This window comes from Aotus nancymaae, unplaced genomic scaffold (assembly GCF_030222135.1).
Source record: "Aotus nancymaae isolate 86718 unplaced genomic scaffold, 86718_ANA_hifiasm-v0.15.2.pri h1tg000016l, whole genome shotgun sequence".
Classification (NCBI taxonomy): Eukaryota; Metazoa; Chordata; class Mammalia; order Primates; family Aotidae; genus Aotus; species Aotus nancymaae.
The window spans coordinates 70,583,962-70,609,352 of NW_026988428.1; the positions used below are offsets into that span (position 1 = coordinate 70,583,962).

The 25,391-nt window shown below is 45.9% G+C and overlaps 1 protein-coding gene across 50 annotated transcripts in view; it reads right to left on the bottom strand.

Moving 5' to 3' along the window:
- The window catches only part of CACNA1C (calcium voltage-gated channel subunit alpha1 C), a 700,658-nt gene that overhangs the window by 620,641 nt on the left and 54,626 nt on the right, over positions 1 to 25,391 (bottom strand). For 15 of the 50 annotated variants that reach the window (XM_064377590.1, XM_064377586.1, XM_064377580.1 and 12 more), the window contains exon 1: positions 582 to 900. The exons of the other annotated variants lie outside the window; for them this stretch is intronic. In XM_064377590.1, the coding sequence (XP_064233660.1) occupies positions 582 to 630 (49 nt within the window). In that variant the 5' untranslated portion in view covers positions 631 to 900. Of the gene's footprint in view, positions 1 to 581; positions 901 to 25,391 lie in introns of those variants that run through there. 50 annotated transcript variants of the gene reach the window in all.

The following is a 25,391-nucleotide window of genomic DNA, read 5'->3' on the forward strand; positions in this document are numbered from 1 at the left end:
GCTGGGGCTCACATCTGCACTGCCGCCCCCACCCGCCACCTGGAGCGCGCCGCCCGGGAGGCGCCTGGACAAGAGTGGACGCTCAGCAGCGCGAGGGCGCCCCGGGGGCGGCCGGGGGCGCGGGGCTCCGCCGGCGCGGGGTGCGCGCGCGCGCTCCCAGCCGCGCCCCGAGCCGGGCAAGGGACCCCGGGCCGCTGGGCTCCCCGGCGCCGGCGCGCCTGGGCCCCCGCACGGCTGGCCGAGCAGTCGGGCTCTCTAGGCGAAAGCGAGAAAGCGAGGCGGCGGCAGCCACTTGGGGAACTTTTCCCCCCTCGCCTGGAATTTCATAGGAAACACATGCTCTGGAGAAGCCGGGGCCCGGAGGGGGAGGGGCGGGAATTTTCCGCTCCGTCTCGCGCGGCGGTTCGGGCCCCGGTCCCGCTGGGCTCCCGGGAGCTCTGGCGAGGCGGAGGCGCCCCTCGCGGACGCGTCCCCGGGCCACTCCGCAGGGACCGGCCCCGGGGCCGCGGGGAGCGCGGGGAAAGCAGGAACCCGGTGGAGAAGGCGGGGAGCCCCGGCGAGGCGGCGAGGTCCAGCCTTACCTTGGTGGTTTTCCTCTGGAATGTACATCCTCGTATTCTCATTGACCATGGACCAAAAATGGTTTTAAAAGGAGGAGCAGCCACGAAGAGGAAGAAATGTGAAAACACCCCCCAGCGGGTCTGGATTAATCCCTCCTCCAAGGCCGGCGGCTTTCGTGCAAGATTCGAGGAAGCCGTGGTCTGCAGTGTTTCTTCTTCCCTGCCGACGATTACCTGATTCCCATTATGGCATCAAACCCCAAAAACTGCTCCTTTCCACTACTGCCTCCTCGAGTGAAATTGTAATGCATCCTCAGTACATCCGGGCCCCTTCCAAGAATTGAGCACCGCACCTCTGGCGGCTACACCATTTGAAAAAATAAATCGGGAGAGGCAGGGCGAGGAGAGGCAGGGCGAGAAGAGGCGGAAAGGAGGGGCGGGGGGCGCGCGGGGCCCGCCTGGGCCGGCAGGGGCCGAGGCGCCTCTGCCCACTCCCGGCGAGTCCTCCCGAGGCCCCTGCCCGGCTCTCTGCTGTCAAAGGCAGCCGGCAACTCCTGGGCGCAGAGGCAGGAAGAGCCGCCGCCGCCGCTCCGGGCCCGCCGCGCCGCGCCGAGCGCCGCTCTGGCAGGAGCTGTTTCTGCAGAGGCAGCGAGAGGGAGACACCGGGCGCGCGAGAGCGCCGCGCTCACTCCCCCCGGCCCAGCCCCACCGCGCCCGCGCCCGCCCCTGCCCGCGCCGCCCGCCCGCCCGGCGCGCCGGAGGCAGACGCGCTGAACGCTTCCAGATGTGGCGGCGGCGGCGCGCAGGGAGCCGGGCGCACAGCGCGGGGCGCACGGCGGCGGACTGGAGCCCGAAGTTGGGCCCCCTCTAGGCGCCCGCGGCAGCGCCGCCCGAGCGAGCCCTCGGCCCGCATGACGTCAAAGGGAGCGGGCCCCGGCCGCCGGCGGGCGAGGGGCGTCGTGAGGAGCCGCTAGGGAGTCCGGGGCGTGCGGGGTACCGGGGCGCCCGCAGCGGTGGCCGTGGTGGCCGCGGCGCGGACACACCCCCTCGCGCCCCCCGCGCCTGCCTGCAGCCCCCCGCCCGCGTTCTCCTCTCCTCCGCTGCGGCGGCGCGTCCCTGCTGGGCTGGCCACGCCGGGAAGGCCTCTGTGAGCGGAATTCCAAGGAGGAGGAATGCAATTTGCCCAACTACCAGAGTCTCGTTTCGGATCGGGCCACTGAACAAAACGGCAAAATGAGCCGTGATTCCGTGATTCTGTTTGATCAATTATAATCAGAGCGGCTGTAGATGTGACAGATAGGGGAGGAGAGGGGAAGCGGGAGGGGCAGCGAGGCGGAGCCTGGTAGGCGAGGCAGCAGTGCCCAGATGTCTGAACAGATTCCCAGACCCAGGTTTGCTAATTCCTTGGAGGCAGCCGAGCACGTGTTCTACTAGGACATCCGTACCTACTTCTCTTAATTATTTCTGCAACTCCAGCAGGAATCTATCCAGCACCTCTCCTTCCTTCCCGGAGAGGCAAACACTTCCCTCCATCACTCCCTGCAGCCACAGCAAGTTCCATGGCACCCCCTGCAGGACCGGGCTCCCCTCCAGTGGGGCTTCACGATCCCTTTCAGGGGGGCCTACAACTCCCTCTTGGGGAAATCCCCTACCTGCCTGCCGTGAGACCTCCTTGTCTCCACAGACATTCCCATTCCCTGGGTGACCCTACCCATTCCCGTGGCTTTCAGCAGCTGTCTATATAAATGTCTGTCTCCAGCCCAGACCTCTCTCCTGAATTCCAGACTACAGCCGACTCCATCTAACAGATATCTCAAGCATAATATATCCAAACACTGGATTCCTGATCTCTTCAAAGCCTGCTCCTCACACAGCCTTCCCCATCGCAGTCGATGACAACCCCGTACTTCTAGTTACTCAGATCAAAATCCTGGAGTCACTCTTGACTCCTTTATCATTCCTTGTCTAGTCCATCAGGACATCCTGTTGGCACTAGCTTCAGGTGAATCCAGAACCTGACCACTCCTCAGTTCCTCCACTGCGCCGCCAGGGGCTGAGCCAGCATCCTTCACCCAGGTTTCTCCCGCGGCTGACCCACCCCCACCCCCCGGTCTACCTTCCCTCTCCCCTCCTTTGGTATTACAACAATACAATTACTCAATTCAACAGTCGAGGTAAACCTAAAACATCACAGCACAGCACTTCTCTGCTCAAAATCCTCCAAGGTGACCCATTTCAATTAGTAAAAGCCATGGTCCTTGGGCTGAGCTACAGAAATGGCCAAGTACAACTTCTCTTATATCATCTCCTACTGCTGTCCCTCTCTCTCCAGATACACTAGCCTCCTGGCTGGGCCCCAGACACTCCAGGAATAACCCCCCAGCACACACGCACATTTTAAGCCCTTTGCTCTCGCTGTTCCCACTGCCTGGAACACAAACTCCCTCACCTCCTTCAAGGCTTTCTGCAAATCTCACCTGTTCAATGAGGCTTACCTGGACCTCATCCTGATTCAGTACTGATGGACCCCCCACAGCACTCCCAATCTCCCCTTACTCTTTTATTGAATCCCTGCCTAACATGTTACATGGTTTACTTATTCATTAACCATATTATTGTCTGTATCCCCCCACTAAAATATAGTCCCCATGAAGGCAGGTGTCTCATCTATTTTGTTCACCAGTGCCTAGAGCAATGTCTGGCAGATAGTAAGTATATAATATGTGTTGAATGAAAGAATGAGTACCTGAGATGGTTTCAGAAGTGTTGGAATTCCCCTATCAAAATGCCTCCCTTCTGCCCCTTGGTTGATACCTGAAACCTTACCACTCCCATTTCCTTCCTTTGTCCAGTGGTTTTGGCCCCAGTTTAAAATACGAGTGCTCCTGGGAGAGGTATTAAGCTTTATCAGTCATTTTCATTCTGATGTGAATGACGATCTCAATTTTGTTGGTTACAAGAGAAATCGGGCCTCTTTGACATTCTGGTGTGTTTGTGCTCAATTTTCAACGTAATAGAGAAAATTAGAAATGACACAAATTCAAATATTTCCCATTTACTTTAGGATGCATTATAGGCCTGTGTTTCAGAGGCTGCTGTAGCTGATAATTTGTTTAAATGAATGGTAAAATTGCTTTGCATCCCCTTTACACACAAGTGCAGAAATAATAATAATAGCTAACACTATTGGGTGCTCTGCACCAGGTACTGTGATAGGCATCTTACAGGCATTATCTGATTTAATCCTCATCGCAACCCAATAAGCTCTGTGTGGTTGTCATTATTATCCCCATTTTATAGATATGGAAACTGAGACTTCGAGACTTAAATTATAATGTCCAGGGTCACCCAACTGACAAACTATGGAGGCTGGACTTAGCCCAGGCGTATCTGACACCAAACCCGGGCTCCTCTATTATCTTATTCCTTCTTCTGAGGGGTTAACTGTGGGTGAGCTGGTGTGGGCAGGACTTCAGGGAGATGAATAGTGTAAAATGATTGCAAAATACGCTGCAGATAATTCACAAAGAGCCAAGTCACTGGGAACAGAGTGTATGTGTGTTAGGGGGTCACTTGCAGGATTTATAGCCCAGCTTTTCTCAAGGTAGGCACTGTATAAATCCAGCAAGTAAATATTACCTTCATGCTTCTTTAGTTTCATTTTTCACTTCTCTTTTCAGCTGTGAAATGTGTTCTTTCCTTTCCAGAAAAAGGTATTTCCTAAATATTTGGTCTTGCAGTATACGCCCATATCCCAGCTTTTAACTTTGGAACACAGCCCTGGGTGTGCTCTTTCGAGGTAACAGATTCTCAGCGTGACAAAGGGAGACCATTGTGAATTCTGATTTGGAGATTTGGGAGGTGGTGGGAGCAGAGGAGGAAGTCTGTCATTGAATGATTTGATTCTCCAGCTAAAGACTCTCCCATAGGTCTTCATGTGTGCCCTCTTTGTACATAGAATTATGCTTATATTTGCATGAGCCTTTTCTCTCCTCTTCCTTACTACATTTTAGGTGTCTTCAAGAAGAGAACTGTGTTCATTCTTTGAGCAGAACATAATGCCTTGTACATATGGACACTCAATTTGTGTTGAGTGCATGATTCACTCTGGAAAAGATTTTTAGATGTGACCACGGATATTTTCTTTGGAAGCAATTAAGAGTGCACTGAATTTGTTAATTACCGTGTATTTGTAAGAGTGAAAACCTGGAAATGAACTAAATATTCAACAAAAATGTTGGTTAAATAATAACACTGGAGATTATTCTAAGTGTCTCACATATATAAAGTCATTTGCTCCTCCAAACAACCCTGAGAAGGAATTGCTTTTATCCCCATTTTACAGGTGAGGAAATCAAAGCACAGGAAGGTTTACTCACTTGCCCATGTGTTCACAGCCAGTTAACGTTGAAAGACCTGGGATTTGAACCCTAGAAGTTTTCAGAATTTATGCTCTTAACTGCCATATAGATGACCTAGTGTGCATTTATACAGTGAAATCCTACATAGACGTGAACAATATTACGGAAGAGTATTAGTAACGTGGAAAAGGATGATTTACACTAGAAGAAAAACAAGTCACAAAAATATTACAGGCAATATGATTTCATTTTCCTTTTAAAATCATGTTTATATTTGAACTAGGGAAAGGACTAAATAGGGTTCACATCAAAATGTTGACAGTATCCTCAAGCTGTGGTATGTGGAAAAAAATGTTGACAGTAGTTTTCTTTGGGAGGTGGGATTACAGGTAAATGTTTCTTCTTCTTCTTCCCTATCTTACCCAAGACTTGGAAAGCCAGGTTGCCAAGCAGACTCTTCCTCTTCCCTAGGCACACACACTTCTTGACACAGAGCCCTCCCCCAACTGCCTAGCCAGGGACGACCCCACTAATAAATCTCTTCAAAATAACTCTCCCATCAAGTGTGTAAGGTGTCCCTTCTATTCTCTCCCTCTGCCCACCACAGTAGCCACTCCACACTAAATGCTGCCACCCACCTGCAAAAATTACCTGTCCAGTGTTTCTAGCCCAGATGCATTGCATGTCCTCATGGCAATCCGAGCTGCCTGGTTGAAGTGTCAGCTACTCTGTGTTGATGGTAGAGAGCTAGGAGCACCAAGATGATGGGTGTATCTTAACAGTGACCTTTCGGGAAAATGTTTCATCCTTAGTTTCTAATCCATCTGATTACCTGTATGTAAGCATGGGCATTTCAAACCAGGTAAAAGTGATTAGCAAGCCACAGTAGGAAGAGGGGAGTCAGAAAGCCCAGCTTAAATGTGCCTTCTGAGAGCTTACCTTCTTTACCTCCATGTAGGGCCACGCACAACCATTCCTTCTTAAAGGCCAGAGATGGGAACATCAGTGTGGTGTTTTTACATTAGGTCAACTTAACTAAGCTGGAACCGCTTTCCCAGAATTGCCTTCCTTATGTGGTTCTGCATTAAGGTTGTCCACAACAGGTATCTGTGGAGCCTCTGGACGGTGGACATGAAGCAGCAGCATGCACTCACTGTCACCAGTCTGCTGGTGTACCCTGTTGGTGGGGCCCACAGCTCCTCCAGCTCCTGCTAGACCTCCTCCTTCAGCTACTCTGAGGCCTGGGCAAAGTATGTGTCCAGCTCTGTAGTAGATTCCAGCTTTATGTTTTATAGTCAAGATCGGAAGCAGTGAGAGCAAACAAGGCTTTTATATTTGTCCTTGTGGGTTCCACTTTGGCCTCACTCTCTCCCACATCACGTCCTGCTTTCCTCCTGCCTTTTGGCACTACAGCAACTTCAGACCCATCCTCAGATGCAGAGGTAGCAGCCTTCTGTAGATTCTTTGCCAGTTCCCACAACTGGATAAGGTCTAATCTCTGTGATCAGTCCCTTCCTCCGTGTCACTCACGGTGATGCCGCTTCCCTGATCAAACCTGACTAATGCATGGGTGTAGTGTTCCCACCTGTGACCAGGTTACCATTTAGATATTTTTGTGAGTAAATAATACCTGGAACATTGTTGCCCTTAATATATACATTTGTTGAATTCATACTAATTATGCCTGGTGAATATCAGGTGTTCTAATAGGCACTTTAAATACAGCTAAGAGTCTGGTCTTTGGAGACAGGATAGACACAGAGCCAGGTTCTGCGTGCTATGAGCTATGGGAATGTGGACACCTGACTTTACCTCCTAACACCCAGTTTTTACAATATGAAGCTAACAGTGGTACTTACCTCCATATGGTGGTTGTGAGAATGAAATGAAATAGTCCATGTGAAGTGTGTGGGGTGCACAGTGTCCTCATTTAATGTTAGCTGTTATCATCCTTTCTTCCTTGTAAGAAAGATTTGTTGAGCATCTACTATGTACCCTGAATTCACCACAGCCCTGCCAAAGAGACTTACCACCATTGTACAGGTGCAAAACAGTAGCTAAGAGGTTAACTTCCTTGCCCAAGATTTCTTTGTCAGTAAATTATAGAATTGGGATTTGAATCCAAGTCTACACAAACCCAGAGGCCGTGCTATCCATAACTGGCCGCTACTATCCATAACATTTCAGTCACAAAAACTAAAATGAAGGAGAGAGGAAGGCTTTGGGGGAAGACCCCCAACCCACAGTTCAGAGAGCAGAGCTGAAGAGGGTGCAGAATGGCCTTTCTCCTTTTGTTGGAAGACCCGTAGTAATGCTGATGCCTTCACAACCCATATGAATATTTAAGAACCTCTGCTGGCAGAGTTCTCCCTTCCATCACATCTCCATCTTTCCTCCAGTCTGCTTATCTAGAAGCCATAGGATGGACCAGATTCCACCTAACCCACTGGGCTATCTTTATACACTACACTGAGGCAAAACTCTCCTGGCAGCTCTGCCCCAGCTTGTCCCAAGGGGAAACCAGAGTACTCAGAGTGTGGGGGGATTTCAAGCCTCATTCTACAGCAGCCTAAGTTGTTAGGATGACAAGGTGTGGTAACATGGCTAACATGTCTACCCTTGTGATTTTCACCCATACTTAGCCCCAAAGACAGAAAGCAGCAAAGTTACTTATGGCCTGATCCTGAGGGCTGGCTCTCAGGCTGGGAGAATTCATCTACCATGTGTGAATTCAAGTGATGGCCCCCTCTACCTCAGCAAGTCAGTGGTGCATGCTAATTATGTCACTATCTTGGACTTCTGTTTGCTCATCTGCAAAGTGGCAATGGGTGGCCTCATGTCCTGAGGCTCTCTGCAAAGAAAAGTTGATACCAAGGGAAGTTCTCAATCACCAAAGCTATATCGTTAGTTACTTGTTAAGGCCCTGAGAAAGTTAGCTTCATCTGGGTGACCTGCTGACCCCCAGAAGGTCAAAGCTCAGACCTATCCATTATTGTATCCACTTTTTAGGTGCTCAAAGGCCTCACAAAGTGGAAGCCATTCCCACACGTATTCAGTTTTTGCCATAGAAAATTACCACTACCTGACTGTTTTAAAATTTATTTATTCTGGCAATTTATTCTCTCACAGTTTTGGAGGCCAGAAGTTCCAAATGCAGCAGGTGTGCTGCCTGCAGCGGCTCTCGGGGAGAACCCCTTCTTTGTCCCTTCCAGCTTCTGCTGGCTGGCAGCGTTCCTTGGCTTGTGGCCACATCACTCTGTCTCCATGGTCACCTTGCCTCCTCCTCTCCTGGCAGTCAGATCTCCCTCTGCTTCGCTCTTACAAGGACACCTGTCATTGGATTTCAGGCTCCCCAGATAATCCCAGATGACGTCTTCATCTCAAAATTCTTAATTACACCTACAAAGACCCTTTTTCCTGATAAGCTAACACCGATACTTTCTGGGGATTAGGACATGGACATACATTCTGAGGGGCCGCTATTCAACCCACTACACTACCCTAAGCTACATGAGTGTTTCTTCACCCATTTTCACCTGAATCTCAAGCCCAACGTTTGCTAATTCCTGAAACTTTAGCAACCTCTTTCTCTCACTGAGGCTCAGTTTCTTCACTTACAAAACAGAAATTATTGGCATACGTTAGAGCCAAAGTGAGCTGTGACGAAGTCCACAGGGTGCGGCACTATAGAAGGTGCTCCTCCCCACAGAACTTAGTCTCACATTTAAACGTGCTTTCAGGTAATCACCCTTGGCTGTTTAGGGAAATTGAATGCTTGGAGAGGTTCAGCAACCTGGCCGAGCCAACTCAGCTGGGTAGGAATGGACCTGGCTTTAAACCCCAAAGACCATTCTGATCCTCAACCTCCCTAACCCCTTTCCCTTCTTAACTGTTCCAGGCCAGTTCAAACATATTCAACGGAGCTAGATAGAAATAGAGAAATGCAAATCAAAACACATTGAGATATCATCTCATGCCAGTTAGAATAGTGATCATTAAAAAATCTGGAGACAACAGATGCTGGAGAGGATATGGAGAAACAGGAACACTTTTACACTGTTGGTGGGAGCATAAATTAGTTCAACCATTGTGGAAGACACTGTGGCGATTCCACAAGGATCTAGAACTACACACACCATTTGACCCAAGGGATTACAAATCGTTCTATTATAAAGACACATGCACACCTGTGTTCATTGCGGCACTGTTTACAATAGCAAAGTCTTGGAACCAACCCAAATGCCCATCAATGATAACTGGACAAGGAAAATGTGGCACGATGGAATACTATGCAGCCATAAAAACTGATGAGTTCATGTCCTTTGCAGGGATGTGGATGAAGCTGGAAACCATCATTCTCAGCAAACTGACACAACAGAAAACCAAACACCACATGTTCTCACTCACAGGTTGGTGTTGAATAATAAGAACTCATGGACACATGGAGGGGAACATCACACACTGGGGCCAGTTGGGGAGTTGGGGAGCTAGAAAAGGGATAGCAGGGGGTGGAGGGATTGGGGAGGGATAACATCAGGAGAAATACCTAATGTAGATGATGGTGGGATGGATGCAGCAAACCACCATAGCATGTGTATACCTATGTAACAATCTTGCATGATCTGCACATGTACCCTAGAACTTAAAGTATAATAATAAAAAATTTTAAAATTTTAAAAAAAGAAAATGTCTTCTCAAAGGAAGCTGACTAATGTTGTTTTCAGTAGGGCTTTTAGAACCATCCTCTTCTAATTAGCTTTATAAATGTTCCCTCCTCTCTTTTTACCCTTCTCTGAATGCAGTCTAAGTTCTCTGTCATTGTCAAAACAAAACACGGTCCTAAGAGTAAACACCGTTATCTGGCAATCAGAAATCAGCCATCAACCCTCATTCTATTCACAGTCCTCCTATTAATATAACTCTTGACAAACTCACCATTCCTTCCTTATTTCAGCTGGCATTGAATCTGTAATGTCTTCTCTCTCTGACCCCTGGTTCTTCTCCCTCTCACCCAAGGATGAATAATAAATGATGGCTCAGTTTGTATTTGCACTCTGGAGTATTCTTTCCTGAATGATCACTGTGCATGCATCTCTCTTAGAATCCCACACGTTAATTTCCAGCTTGCTCTCCTACAGTATCAGAAGTGATGTGAGACTAGAGTTGTATAGTCATAAACATTTCTGGTTCCTAGTCTGATACAGGTCAGGTAACCCTTTACCTGATATGACATTTGGGACCTGGCCACCTCAATAAACAAAAAGGGATATTTATTCTCTAATATCTCTTTTTTTAAAGATGATGCACTCTTCTAATTGTAAAGTCCAACGATCTTTATATAGGGATACCCTTGAGTCAATCTGCAGCAGTCTCATCCCTGAAATCTAAAAGAATATAGACTACACTGATAGGAATAATTCCAAATATTTACATTCCTGGAACGGTAAACCCGAATACCATATAACTAATTAACATTTAGTTAGTTCACTCTAAGTTGTTGATTAGGCCATTTTCCAAGTCCCCGAGGGCAGGGAAGTTATAACTAATCACCACCCTGCTAGAGAGGTTGTTGCTTGATAATACATCTAGATATAGGCAAAGTCAAGAGGGCCACCAAAGAAATATCTTCTCAGTAGTGACTATCATTAACTTGCCAAATGACTGCCACTCAGTGGCCAGGTGGAGCCTGGTGGAAACGAGAACTGGGCAGAGTTGTCAAATATGGCAGAACACTTCCAGTCACCTCTTCGTATGACCCAGCTGAGGTACTGCTACCAGCTAGATAGGTCTTCCTTTGGTCAAAGTCATATGTGAAGGTCAGTTTCAATCTCTCAAAGTTGATCACTTTTTCCTCTTTCCATAGCAGATTCCAATTTTCTGCCTTTGTCATGTTTGATCCTGCTTACATAATGATTTTTTGTGATGACTATAACCCCATTATTTTATTATTAATCACTAATTCTTGGTAATCATTTTTTTTTTAACCAATGACCAATTGACCAATGCCACCCATATCAACTGCTACTACAGTTTAGTTAGCAAGAATATATTCTGTTTTCTTCTTCTCTAGGGCACACGACAGAGTGAGCTTCTCAACCATTCTGCATTTGGATACAACTATTGGACTAGTCCTGACTAATGAAATGTAAGTAGAAGCGACTGTGTCACCTCCAGGTTGAGGTGATGGAAGACCTGTTGCAATTCCTCTGTCTCTCCCCTCTCTTGCCACATTATCCAGATGGTACAGCTGCAAGACAGAGAAGCATCCATCAACCCTAGATCCCTGAGTGACTTTGTGAACCAGAACCTCTCACTGGCCCCCTCTGGATATAGTGTGATCAATAAATAGATTTGTACTGTATTAAGATCCAGGAATGTGGAAAATATTACCATAGTGCAATGTTGCCTATCTTGACTAACAGACTGGAATAAATCAACAACTCCATGTGTGTGACCCACGTGTGGTTAGGGATTTGCCAAGTTCTGATTCACTGAATTGACTTCCATTCCAATCAGCATAATATCAGTCAATGATTCTACTTTATAGGAGGGCAGGCTGTAACCATGATAATCCTATGATGAAGTAATATTGAAAGCATTTATAATTTATGTAGCATATAATAGTAGTATTTGTTCTAGATAAACTGGTGACAGCATCTATTGGAACTGATTATACAGATGAAATACCCCAAAACACGTTTTCCTCTTAAAATCTGCTCAAAGTGCAGGCATATTTATGCTAGTTTTTATATTGAATAGCTTATGCAAACTATTCTTGTGTGGATAAATCAAGAACATGTCAACAATTTCCCATGTGGGCTTGGAAAGTGATTGGAGTAGTGTAGGATATCTTCAAACTGGTGTACAAGTAATGGTTTCATAGAATTCATTTCCAGACCCTCAACTTTCATATGTGCTCAGTCTTCAAGTTCACTGAAGGAAAACCCGGGGCAGAGCCTGGAGCCCACCTGCCGCTTCTCTTCTCTCTCAAAGGGGCATCCTTATCCTACGCTTCAGCAGGGAGGTGCACCCGTCATTCACCCTGCATCCTTCCAGCCCCACATCCCTGTGGTGTGAGTGCCCCCAGGACACCAGACAAGGAGAACTAGGAAATACTGGTGCCCAGACAAGGAGACATTTGAAATACAGGCATCTAGAAAGCATCTTGAATGAAACAACATACTCCTTCAATCATGATCTTTTTAAAATATATATTTCTAGTACATTTTATATTAAGCATTACCTTGAAAAGCTCATAATGTGATCATGTTGTTTTGCTCAGTTGCACATTAATAGTATCTGTGATAATAATTCAATCCAAAAGAAATGTATAACACAAAGCCTTATGGTTATAAATTTTTTAATTTTAAATTTTAATTTATATACCTCTTTTTGTTGTGGAGTAAGTGATAGTGTGATCAGTGAAAGACTTTCAAGCATCAAAATATATTGTATGAGGGTAAAATTTTAAGAAGGAAATGGAATGCAAATATGTATCCAAGGAGAGAAAGAAATGATGAAAAATCTTTGACTGTTAAAAACAGGGCTTTTATATATTTTTGAATAGATAATAGAAGGTATCAAATAGCTGCAGTGTTTATATTGTACTGGAAACTTTAAAAGAGTAATGCAACAATTTTATGTTAAACTGTCAAGATTTACAAAGAACCAGAAATTGCATCATTTACAACCATTTAAAATTATCATGAAACTTTTGGGATGTCAAGTTGAAAGCACACGCTGAGGCACAGACTTTTTCACGACTTTTGCAGGGGTCTGCAAGCAAAGCACTGTGGAGGCCCTGGGTCCACACAGGCTGCAGCCCTGGACGGCCCCAGCTGGGCAGCCCGGCCTCAAATGTTGGTGCAGGCTGCTGCTCTTCACAGGGAAGGCCAGGGCTACAGACCTTGGCAGATAAGCAAATGTTCACAAAACAAATGAACACCTCTGCTATCTCATTCTCACTCTGTCTTCTGTCCCTAACACGATCTTGAACAATATGCCTCCCTTCTTCTGGTTTTTAATCTTCTTGAGATTCTTGGAGAAAAAAAGCAAGGTGTTCTGCGGTCACATTATCCCAGAGGATATCAAGAATACCCTTAGCAGCACTCTGACCCAAACACCCCTACGCAGTCTTTTTGAACCCAGATTGTTTGGATTTTATTCCACAACAGAGTCACTCAATTTTTAAGTATGTTTTTAACCCAGAAAGGCCAAACAGAACAGACACTAGGACTTTACTGCCTATTTCTACCGTTTCAATGATTTGAGGTGGAATTTTTCTCAGCCTCAGAAGAAATACTTTCAGTTCTGGCCTTCAGTCAGGATTTATTGGACAGATCTGATTCTGCTGTATTTTCATTTACAGTCTAGAAGACAAAAGCATCAGGTATTAGAAAGAACTCTAAGTTTAAAGCTTGTATCTATTACCACTTGCATGGGTAACTTTAGCCAAGTCTCTTATGTTCTTTGAGTATCAACCATAAACCAAGGAACTTTCAAGGAATGGATCCTGAATATAAATTGAAATATCAGTATGAAAATGCTTGGTAAGGAAAAATACAGGCATAGCAGGGTACTCATCACACAAAGATGGAATTTTCTATCATCTTTGACAATCCGTTGAACCACCCAATAATCTTTCTTGGTCCGACCTAAATATCATTAACCATAATTCCAACCATTTTCTTTTTGCCTTTCATTCCTCTTTGGAAAAAGAGACTAGTTTCTCACCATCTCTTATATAAGAATTGATTATCTATTTGAAAAAAGGGTACTTAAAACCAATTCTTCGGACGCGGAAGTCAAGGTATTCAACATCTCCACATCACCCAGCCTGCCACTTAGACTTCGATAACCAAATTCTGCCAAATTTCTTATAAAAGTCAAACTAAATCTCAACAATTTTATCCATGAAGCCATTTTCCACTTGAAAATTTCCCTTAAAACTCTGAAAGTAAATCCTATTGGGGCAGTAGTTGGACTAGCTAAATTATTTGCTGTCTCTTCTATGCATTTAGTGAAGGCCCGCCAAGATGAATGTTCTGCAGAGAGCAGTTCAATGTTAAAAGAACATGGGGCTAAGAACCTTTCCTATCACACAAAGACCTCATTTAAGCCATCTTCCATATTTTCTACAATACACAAATCATGAATGTTAAAAACAGAAACAAACAAGCAAAAAAAAACTGATGTTTGGTGTCCATCCTCAAAGTCTTAACTATCTCCCTGCTGAAGTCACGGGTGCACCACCACTGGGTAGAAAAGCACCTGGATGGGAAAGCAAGTTGAATAAAGAGATGATGACTTGAAATAAAAATCTAGTGCTGTCAGGCTTTCCATGGTATCCGAGTAGACACACTGGTCTCTGCCATCCTCTATCTCCTCTTTGCATAAATCCTGCCCCACCTCCATCTCTAGAAGCACTCTCTCTACATATATAGGCAGACAACACGGACTGATGCTCCACAGGAACCCAGGAACTGTAATACCAGCCAGGCACAGGGATGCTCACCCCTATGGCTCGATGGTCCAAAATCATCCCTTATTCATTCTCCCTTCCCACGCCCGAACTGCAGACCTCCATCCTTTATATCTGCGTGCAAGCTCCTACTCATCCTTTAAGACTCAGCTCAGGAGTCCCAGGTCAAGCTCTTCTCCCTCTGTGTTCCCGTAGAGCCTACAGCTATCTGTATCAAAGCACTAGTTATATTGCTGTAGTTATTTATTTACCTCCTATATTCCCAACCAGACTTTGAACAGCTCAAGGGCAAGAATCCTGTTGTACTTACTTTTAAATTCCTTTACCAAGAATAGTATTTGGCTCATAGTAACTGCTTAATGAACATTTGATGAATAAATGAATGATTGCTCTATGAATCTTGTTGGTGGTAGAGAATTAATCAAAAAAATATATTGCTAATGGTGCAATTTCAGGCATATTTCAGGCTGGTAGAAGAGAAATTTTGGGACCAAGAGACCTGCCCTACTTCTATCAATCATCTCACAAAAGTATCTACATGAAAGGCTGCTCTTGAGCTGGTAGCTAATGTTCCTGGAAAAACTCCCTGGCAGGTACCCAGGGAGACTAGTTTAAAGGGAGGTTGTTACACTTGTCCTCTCATCATTGCTTAGTGAGTGGCTTAGCTAAAAAGACCCTCTACCAGGGAACTGGGACTCTGCGTTAAAGTTTTAGTTCTTATTTGTCTATTAAGAGCCCCATGTTATGTGCAAAGGGCTGTCTGTTGGCCTCACAGATCATTATTCCCAGCATCTGTCTTTCACAATTTCCTACCTATGGACACTGTGGTTACTCACATAACATTTGTAATCCTTGCGTTTGCCAATGTCCATCTGTAACACCTGGGTGTATCCATTTCCATTTCCCAGCATCTGTCTTTTACAGGCTTTTTTTTTTTTGACAAAATTTTTATTAAGGGATTTCACCTCTCAACATACCTGGGCCCAGGATAGTCACTGAGTTGCTGTGATACTGGGGTGAATCACTAGGAAGTGACTTGCATAGGAAAAAAAGAATGTCAGGCTAAGCAATAAAAAGGAGAAATACCATATAAGCCAGATTTATTTCTACAATAACTGGAAATTAAAAGAAGAAACATTTGTCACGTGTCAAAGCTGCCCGGCAAAACTAGCACCCTATTAAGCATGGGTCCAGCTATCTCCAGAAATAGTTCCTGAATCATATCTCAACAATTCTTTTATGTTTCTTTGACTTATCAAAAACTCTCCTAAAATCCATTACTTATTTTGAAAACTGGACTTTGTATCTTAAGTGGCCAAGCATAGCAAAATAATAAACTAAGAAAGAAGTATCTGAGAAGCAGCACTGAGAATCCAGTGTCTGTGTGCAATAATGAGGGCTTACTGAGCTGGGAACTTTTGGGGGTCACTTACTGAGCTGGGAGCATGGGGGTCCAGTCTGTTACATAGTTGAAATAGTCACTCACATAGCATCCTATGAGTGATTATAAAAGTCACCCTATCCCCAGATATCTGCAATCTCTGTCAGAGTGCCACAGTGACTCGAATTCTATGAAAGGAAATGTAATCTTTAGGTTAAACAGTGATTCATTAAGTATCCTATTTTAGAGTGCAATATCCAGATGAGAAAGAACTCTTCAAATCTTAAGTCACTAACAGCTTAATAGGAATTATTTAATCATGTCTCTTTTCTACAGTGTGTCAGGGACCTGGGCTATGTTGAGTGCACAGTCTTTGTCAGCAGGGTTTTGTTTGGGTGCTTTTGGGAGGGAGTGAAGGGAAATGGAGGGAAAAGGAAGCTTTAATGAGAGAAAAGAATATTAAAAAGTAGAGTTGGTGGTCCCAAAGAGAAGCCTCACCTGCTTCACAATGTTGCCTAGAACCATGCACTCGAAATCCACCAAGAAGGACCCTATTTTCCGGTGGGCTAGCCCAGGGCGCCTCAAACCTAAATGTGCATAAGAATCACCGGAGGATATTGTTAAAATACAGATTCCGATTCAGTAGACCTGGGGTAGAGCCTGAGATTCTGCATTTCTTACAAGCTCCCAGGTGAGGCTGATGCTGCTTTACCCCGGACCATGCTCTGAACAGTGGGAGTTATACAGAAGGCCCGAGTATCTTCAGAACTTCATGCTGTTCCTCCAGTGGGACACAATTACAATCCTGAGCTAATGGAAACCCTTCCATGACTGGTACAATGGTGGAAGCCAGTTCTGGAGTGCACCCCTGCCTGATTGTCACAAAGTGGGGAACATGTCCCTTTCCAGGAGACTTGCATCTGAGTTGGGACCATCCTGCCCCTTCTCTCCCCTTCAGAGGCCCAGGGTCATATTTGGTGTACCCAATGCCTTTTAACAATTTCAAGACCAAGTTGGGTCCTAAAATACTTTAACTCCCAGCTAATGCTGAAATAATCATATGAGAATTGCTGTTGGCAGACAGTGAGCCCAGTGCAGTGTTTAATGATACCAGTAATAAAGGCAAGAGAAATCCTACAATCTCACATTTACATGTGCAGAAGATTAAAATTCCTCCCATGCCTACCAAACAAGGAAGTCTTTATTTCCCTCTCAAACAACCCAAGGAGGTAAGAGAATACAAGTCAATAACAGATTACTCTGTCTCATGATGTGATCCAGTCGTTGGCTGAAGCTCTATTTACTGCTATGTACAGATGAGGCAGGATGCTCAGAGAGCTTAGGTTGGTGGAACTTTGCCTAGGATGAACCCTGTCTGAAAACGCCCCCTAAAGCAAGGTAACTCATGCTGCCTGGAGCAAAACCAGCTCCTAAGGACACGCATACCAGAGTAAGCAAACAAGAAGGTTTTGAAAACAACGGGAAATAAATGAACTTGGTCTCTTGCTGCTGGTGTGAAGCCTTTGTTTTTGCTCTTGCCAAACCTCCCTTCCAGGGTACCATGAATCCTCCTGTGCCAACCCCTCCAGTCTGGAGACCAAGCAGCTACTCTGTAGCCCATTTCCTTATTTGGTCACTAAAAGGCTACCTGATAATGGCTTAACATATAACCCTTCCTAGGGCATTTGCTTGTGGGTAGGCACTCTGATCCTCTATTGTACAGAAAAGGGGAATGGACTCCCTTCCATTAACATGAGTGGACTTCCTTCCCATGGCCCACTCAGTCACTAAGGGAAAGATGGCTTTCTGGACTAGGTCTACGAGGCATCATTTCAGATTTCAGCTACACACTTTTCATGCAGCAAAGCATTATTATGTTCACTAAGTATTGAATTGCGCAGGATACCAATGCAGCACTTGTCCGAAAGCTATGACATTTGAGAAGTCACAGCTTTTAGAGGTAGAAGAGTATTTGGGAACCATCCCTAACTCACCCCCCCACCCCATTTACCAATAAAGAAAAAAAAAAAAACAAAGAAAGTGTTACAAGAGATAAATGATTTCCAAGACCACAAAATTAGGACCAGAAGAGCCACAGCGTCTACCCTCAAGGAAAAAGACTTAAATCACAACCGTGGAGATTTAGATCCGGCAGAAAGAAGAACTCGCTGGTAATGAAGATGATTAAATACTAGAACAGACAGCCACAGGGAATTGTGAAATCGTCCTCCCCGGAGATCTTTTAAAATAGGACAGTTAACCATCTGTCTGAGATGGTTTAAGTACCGTCCTGCCTTGGAAGTAGGAAAATAATAAGATGATCCCCTCACCTGTCGCATTTATGGTTTTATAGACACACCTGGCTGCAGGTGCACATACGATGGAGATCGCAGGTTGAATCTGGGCTGTGTCCCCCACTGGCACGCAGATTTGTCCGCACACCTAGAGAGCATGAGAGGCCCACAGGGCTCTGTTGAGGTGAGGCGGGAAGGAGTCTGCATAGAAGAGGTTCGCACAGGAGTTTCTGGGGAGAAAAGAAGTGAGGAGGAAGAAACGGAAATCTCTATTTCACTGGACCCCACCACCTCCTGGCCGTTTGTAGCACCACCCTACCCACTCCCTGCCTTGCAAGTCTCAGGACTGCAGCTGTTGCAGACAGAACCCAGGGACTCTTTTAAGAAACAGAGCCCTTCTTTGTTTCCAAATGACAAAGCATAGCGTCCAGTAGGAAGAAAGAGCTGTTTCCTCGTTTCCTTAAAACATCCAGAATGTCTCCCGCCAGGTGAAAATGACAGGGAAACGGCCTCCTTCAGTACCTGGAAGGAGGCAGATCTGGAGCATCAGGAGACCCTGCCTTGGCGCAGACGCCAGCGCCCCGCGGAGGGCCCGGGCACACCCGCCCGGCGCAGGGGAGGCCACGCCCCCGGGCCTTGCCGTCTCCGTGCACCAGCAGGGGGCGCCCGCACCTGAGGTGGATGACGGGGCTGTCGCAGTTCCTGCTCTGAACCGGGGTCCGCCTTTACCGCTTTCACGTGTGCTGTTTCCAGTGCCCAGACCTCCTTCTCCTCTTCACCCCGTCACCTCGCCAGCTCCTAAGTCCGTCACTTTTCCCACGAAGTTGGATTCAATGTCTCATAGCATCCTGTACTTTCCTAATTATATTTACACACAGAATGAAAATCACCTGTTTACCTCTGTCTCCCCATTCCCATCTAGAGATTCCTTGCACAGGGACTGTATGTTATTCACTGCTATATCTGCAGAGCCTGGCACTAAGTAGGCACTCCGAAAGGTATTTTTTGAATAAGTGAATGGGTAACTATGAGCTTTAATCACACTAGATGAGCCAGTTAGCCCTCTAATTATTTCAAAGTAATCGGATATTGACCCAGCATATTACATTGGCCTTCTCTTTGAGCTGTGTGCTTGGGAAGTTTACTTTAGAGTAATAAAACAGGAGGCATTATGAGGGTCTCATAATATTGAATAACCCACCACTGCACCCTCAACCTTAGCACATCAGCCTCTGCCTGAGACCTCCAAGGGACGCAGCCCCAGCTGGGCTTGTTCACTCCATCTCTGGACAACTCTGACCATGAGCAGGTTCTTTATCAGGTTGAGATGAATCTTGTTGCTCCGACATCTTCCCTAGTTCTCATTCAGTTCTCTGGTATCTCATGGAGAAAGTGTACTCTCTTCCACACACCAGGGAGGCTTAGAAAAGGGAACGTGGCCTTGGATCTAAAAGGACTTGGATGTGGCAAAACTTAACTTTGCCACACTAAGCATGTGAGTTTGGGCAAGTCACTAAATTTCTCTCTTCAAGCCTCAGTTTCAACATCTGTATAAAAGGAATAAAAACATCCACCTGGGCCAGGTGTGGTGGCTCACACCTGTAATCCCAGCACTTTAGGAGGCTGAGCCGGGTGAATTACAAGGTCAAAAGATCGAGATCATCCTGGCCAACATGGTGAAACCCCATCTCTACTAAAAATAAAAAAATAAAAATTAGCCAGGCATAGTGGTGTGTGCCTGTCGTCCCAGCTTCTCAGGAGGCTGAGGCAGGGGAATTGCTTGAAACCAGAAAACAAAAGTTGCAGTGAGCCAGGATTGCGCCACTGCACTCCAGCCTGGTGATAGAGAGAGACTGTGTCTCAAAAAAAAAAAAAAAAAAAAAAATCTACCTGATATTTTATACAGATATCCATCTGTATAAAAGGAATAAAAATATTCACCTGATGGGGTTGCTGTGAGGATTTAAATGAATTAGTATGCTCTAAAGGCCTAAGGTATAGCAGATGTCAAAAATGTGGTCGTTATTATTATTAATAAATGTTGCAATACAGTTAATATATTCTCTTCCTCCCCTCTCTATGAATCCTTTCTTCTCTAGGCCAAAACATGAGCCACTCTCCCCTCCCCCTCCACGCTCCTGTGCCTTTCTCTGTCAGTGCTCCTCTCAGAACATGCTGCCAGAGCTAAGCTGTCTTCCACGGCAGTAAGGCCAGGACCGCCTCCATTTGGACGCTAGACCTCTATTAATGGTGCCTCCATTTATTTTAGCTTTATTGGTAGCTGCATCTGCTGAGGTTACTGGGCATTTTAACTATGTTATTTTCATTTCCCTAGTGGGACATTTGCTGGAGATTTGACTTGGGGAATGATTTCAAATGAGAGAGAGCTGGGATTTTGTTGTTGTTCTTGTCTGTTTTAGCATGAGTTTGCCTTTGTCCTTAGGATTAGAGTGTGAATCATGTTCTAAGCCCTGAAGACAACGCCCCCAAGCCACAAGGACACTGAGACCCCAGGAGACATACAGCCTGGAAGAGTGGGGGTGAAGCACCAATTTTCAGGAAAGAAGAGATAGTCGGCCTTATGTGTTTTGAAGGTGTAAACATAGCCTGGGTTTGGAGAGAAAACAGGATCCATGTTCTGGGGTCCAGAGTGTTGGATGTGAGAGCTGCCCTCTCAGCATCCCTGGAGAGTCTTGCAGGCCAGGCGGTGGCGGAGCATATGGGCGGACTTGAGCCTGCTGACAGCCGGCATCCTGGGAGTATCTATGTCAGGGCCAGAAAGAGGACCCAGCTGGACACAGAGACTGGCTTCACTTGTTCTGGGACATCCTGCCCACACCTTCCTCAGGGTTCCTTGTAGGTCAAGGAATGGAGAGTCAACACCTCCGCCCTGGAACAGTGGAACAGGCCAGGGGAACCCCCCCAGGACGGGCTAGCTACATTACTGCACCTAACCAGGCACTGCCTGTCAGTGTCATAGGCTTACCTGGCATTTTACTCCACCCCCATCTTCAGTTTAAAACCCTTTTGATCAGATTGGCAAACATTCATTTTTCACAAACAAGGCCCCTCAAAAGCAAGTGCTTGGGGGAGCATGTTTTATAGGGAGGGAGGTTCTCTTTCCTGACTTGTGTCATTATTTCCAGGACCAGGGCTTTGGTGATTGTTAAATCAGAATCTAGTTCTATAAATATTTCTGACTTGAAAAGCCACATTCATGTTCTCTACTTCAAAATCTAAGCCCAAGATGGCAGCACCATCTAAGGCATACGGAATACGAAGAAAACATGGCACAATTGTTAGCACTGGCTCCTGATGTTATGAGCTGCCTGTCCGTAATTCAGAGGACAAGACAAGGTCACTCACAAACACCACTGAACTGTGTCTCCTTTCACATGTTTTGCATAAAAGTGTTGCAGACCCAATGAACATCAAACAAGTGTAATGGATTGGTTTAATTCACATCTGAATACTCACAAACACAGTCGCCTAATAACATTCCTGTTCCCAGCAGATTTTCATGCTTGTCAATTATTCTGAAATATCAACTGTCTTAACTTTGACAAACGAGATGCTAACTTGATTTTTTAACAATCCTTTCCAAGAGCAACAGAGTCCATTCTCAATATGTGCCATCCACAGGCACAGGCTTGAGCCTCCTGGCTGCGGGTGCTAAATGCCCCTAGGGTACACCCAAAAAATATAGCAGGTGACAGAGAGATTGATGTTCACTTTAGGGATTGTCCATGGCACTAAGGCTGATGTGAGTTATAGTGATATTAACACTCATACGAAACCTAAAACTGGGAAAGAACTCAAGCAGAGATGGATGGGTGTTTGGGACCACAGGAATTCCCCCAAGTTGCTCCCTGAGAGCATGCCCTCCCCATCCATTTACCAAGACTGCAAAAGGCCATGCTCCTGTTCACATGTGAGCCACCCCTCCTCCTCCTAGCTTGCAGCATGGGGATGGGAGCTGTGGTTACACTGCCCTTACCCCTTCCAAACATACACACACACACTCTCATTCGTTCACACACACACTCACACAGAAAGAGCAACACATTTGTCTCCAGGGTGGGGAAATAATAAACAAAGGTGACTATTGCATACTCATGGAAAGACACTGCCCACAGCTGCCCTCTCTCTCCTGAGATCCTGCCACCATCGCTCAGGAGGCCAGAATTCTTGGGGTATCTCAGGAAGGATTGAGCAGGACTTGGAGAAAGCCAAAGAAAGCCACTGAGCCAACTGAATTCAATGTGGTACCAAAGCATTCCTCACGGTATAATAAAATCCAACCATCAATTCAATTTGGAATATGGCCTGGGCATCAGAATTTTAAAAACTCCCAATAACTTTATTTTATATTCAGAACCTTCACCCTAGGGTAAGGGGGAGCAGGATAGGTAGAGAGACAGAGACCCAAGAAGACTGACTTTCAAGCTTCACATCCATAGAAAATAAGGACAAATAAAAAAGAAACTCATTCTTCAATCCTCTTTTGTTCAAACAAAAGATATGGGACAAGGAAGGCGGCAGAGGAAGCAGGTATACATTGTCTTCGGGAAGGTTTAGTCTGAAGAACACAGCACAGCCCCCACTCACCACACTGCCACTTGCGTGCCAATGAATCTGGCCTCCCATTTAGCCAGTTAAACTCACTTGGACACCAGAGGGTTTGGAGAACAGAAGAGTGAACAAGCCCCTGAGTACAGAGACCACAATGCTGAGAAAGACAAAATCCAGGTTGGACCACCAAGAGAGTGATTGGATCCTCCAATTCTGATGCAGAGGAGAAGGCCTGCCTGGTAGGCAAGAACCAAGGATGCCCACGGGCAGTTAGGCAGCAAGTCTTTGGGTCCCTTTGCTACAACAGAATAAAATCTATTGTTAGCAACTCACATTAGGTATCCTCTCAGAAGGTCTAGGCTGCTGTCCATCCTTAATTATGGGTAAGTTGAACCTGCAGAGACCTGTCTTGCCTTCTAGCAACAAACACACACCTGTGAGTTCTTGCCTAACACAGGACAAAAGAGAAGGTCAAAGATGTCAGGACAAAGCTTGCCTCTGTCTTATAACCTAAACTCAGGGGTAGTGTTCCCAACCTGTTGCTGGGTCTCCAGCTTCCGTCTACCTCCCCTCTGGTGCCTTTTGAGTCTTTCTGCCTCAGCTAAGTTCCCTGAGCCCAAGCTGCCTGCTCCTTCAGGCCTGCCTCAGCTAAGTTCCCTGAGCCCGAGCTGCCTGCTCCTTCAGGCCTGTGGAATGTGGCCTCGTGCCTGCCTGACTCTGTGGCCCATTAGAATGCTGGCACCCAGCCTTGACCCCTTCCAGGCATCTCTGCCCTGCTGTGGCCTGTGCCTGGGCCCCAGAAAGATTAGCACAAATAACACCATCAGCAAGGCAGACACAACTTCACATATACCTAAGGAACTAGAGCACAGGCCCCTGTGTGGACAAAATGCAGCCCCCAGGGCGCACCTGAGAGCCATGGAGTGGCCCACGGCAACAAATGAACCACGGAAAGGAAGATGCTACTTCCTCAGCACAGCCCAAATAAAGACAAGCCAGAGATTTGGCTCTAAAAATGCATATTTGGCAAAGTAACCTATGAAGGTCTTGGTTTATGAGAGCAAGGAAATTAAAACCCCCCAAAAAATCTATGTTGGGCAAGATTTTATCTTGACAATGTTCCTTTAACTGATGTAGAATGTGAAGAAATTGACTGTAATTGATTCCAAGGAAGGATGCCAGAGATTCCTCAGCATTGGATCCAAGCTTAAAAAAGGAATTATTGGGCCTGATTAGTGTGGCTATTTTATTTTTTTAATCTCTCCTCTATAGTTCAGATGTTCATGTTTACAGACAAGAAATTCCCTCCATTAACAAATGGAATACCTCAACATTGCAAAATGACACCGTGACATATTGCTTTGGTAATCTGCGTTACGACATTGTTGCCAGGACCCACAGGGCCCACCTATCAGTGTGGTTCCCCTGTCAGGCTGGGGGTTGTGACAAGAAGCTGGCAGCAAAGTCAGCAATGAGAGACAGCCTTTCCACTGCCACGTGGGCTCTGTGCAACAGCCGGGTATCATGGTGGGGCCAAATTGCCCAGCCCCTGAAGTCCCTTCCTTCTTCATGCTGCAGCCCTCGGCCCTCACAAACACCTGGGCACAACAACAGTGACAGGCAGTGGGGCTAACAGAGCAGGTTCCACAAGCATAGCAGCAGCTGGGCTTTCTCTGCTGTTGATCTCCTGACTGATAAAACCAGGAACAAGTTCTCTGTAAATAATAGAGCCACAGTGTTAGCCCTTACCAATGACCAAGGTGTGGGGTGGAAATAGTAAAGAGAAAACTGTGTTACAGTCAGTTAGCCTCACCTCAGGGGTGGTGAGAGACAAAGAAAGATAATAAAATTCTTTAACCAAAATGCAACATAAAAGCCATGAAAAGGAATGAAATATTGATTTATGATACAATGTGGATGAACCTTGAAAACATTAAGTGAAAAAAGCCAGACATGAAAGTTCACCTATTAGATGATTCCATTTACATGAAAAATCCAGAATAGGTCAATCCACAGAGACAGAAAGCAGAGCCGTGGCTGCCAGAGCCTTGGGTGAGCCAGGAATAGGGAGAGACTTCTTTGTGGGTACAGGGTTTCCTTTGGGGTTAATGAAAAAGTTAGTGGTGATGGTCGTATGTTGTGAATGTGTTAAATGCCTCTGGATTTTACATGGTAAACAGCTTCATTTTATGTTAAATGAATCACACCTTAATTTTTAAAAATTTGTAAGTGCAGCATCAACATGTTGGTCCCGTGAATGAGAATTGGCTTTCTGATAGGATGCAGGTTCCCCAGCACCGTGTCAGGAGTCTCTCTTTCCCTGCCCTCACCGGTGCCACCACTTTCGGAAAGCCCCTCAAGATTACTGAGCAAGTCATTTCCACTCACCGGGCCTCAGTCATCACTCAGTTGCTTGTGACATAAGACATGCTTTCAGTCGAAATGGTCTATAATCCTATTACTCCTCTCCACTCTGGGAGAACGGTTTTAACAAGCATGAGGGAACACACATCCATGACCGCGGTCATCCTCAGCACCAAACAGAGGACAGGAGGATCAACAGGCTACAGAGTATCTAAGGAAAACTTAGAGAAAGCCTGATGATGCCAACTTTTAAACAAAAACTAGTATTTATTATTCTCTACTTGCCATACACTGTTCTCAGTATTTGTATATGCACTGGCTTATTTCATCATCATCACAGCCATTGTACAGATGAGAAAACAGAGCTATGGGAAGGTA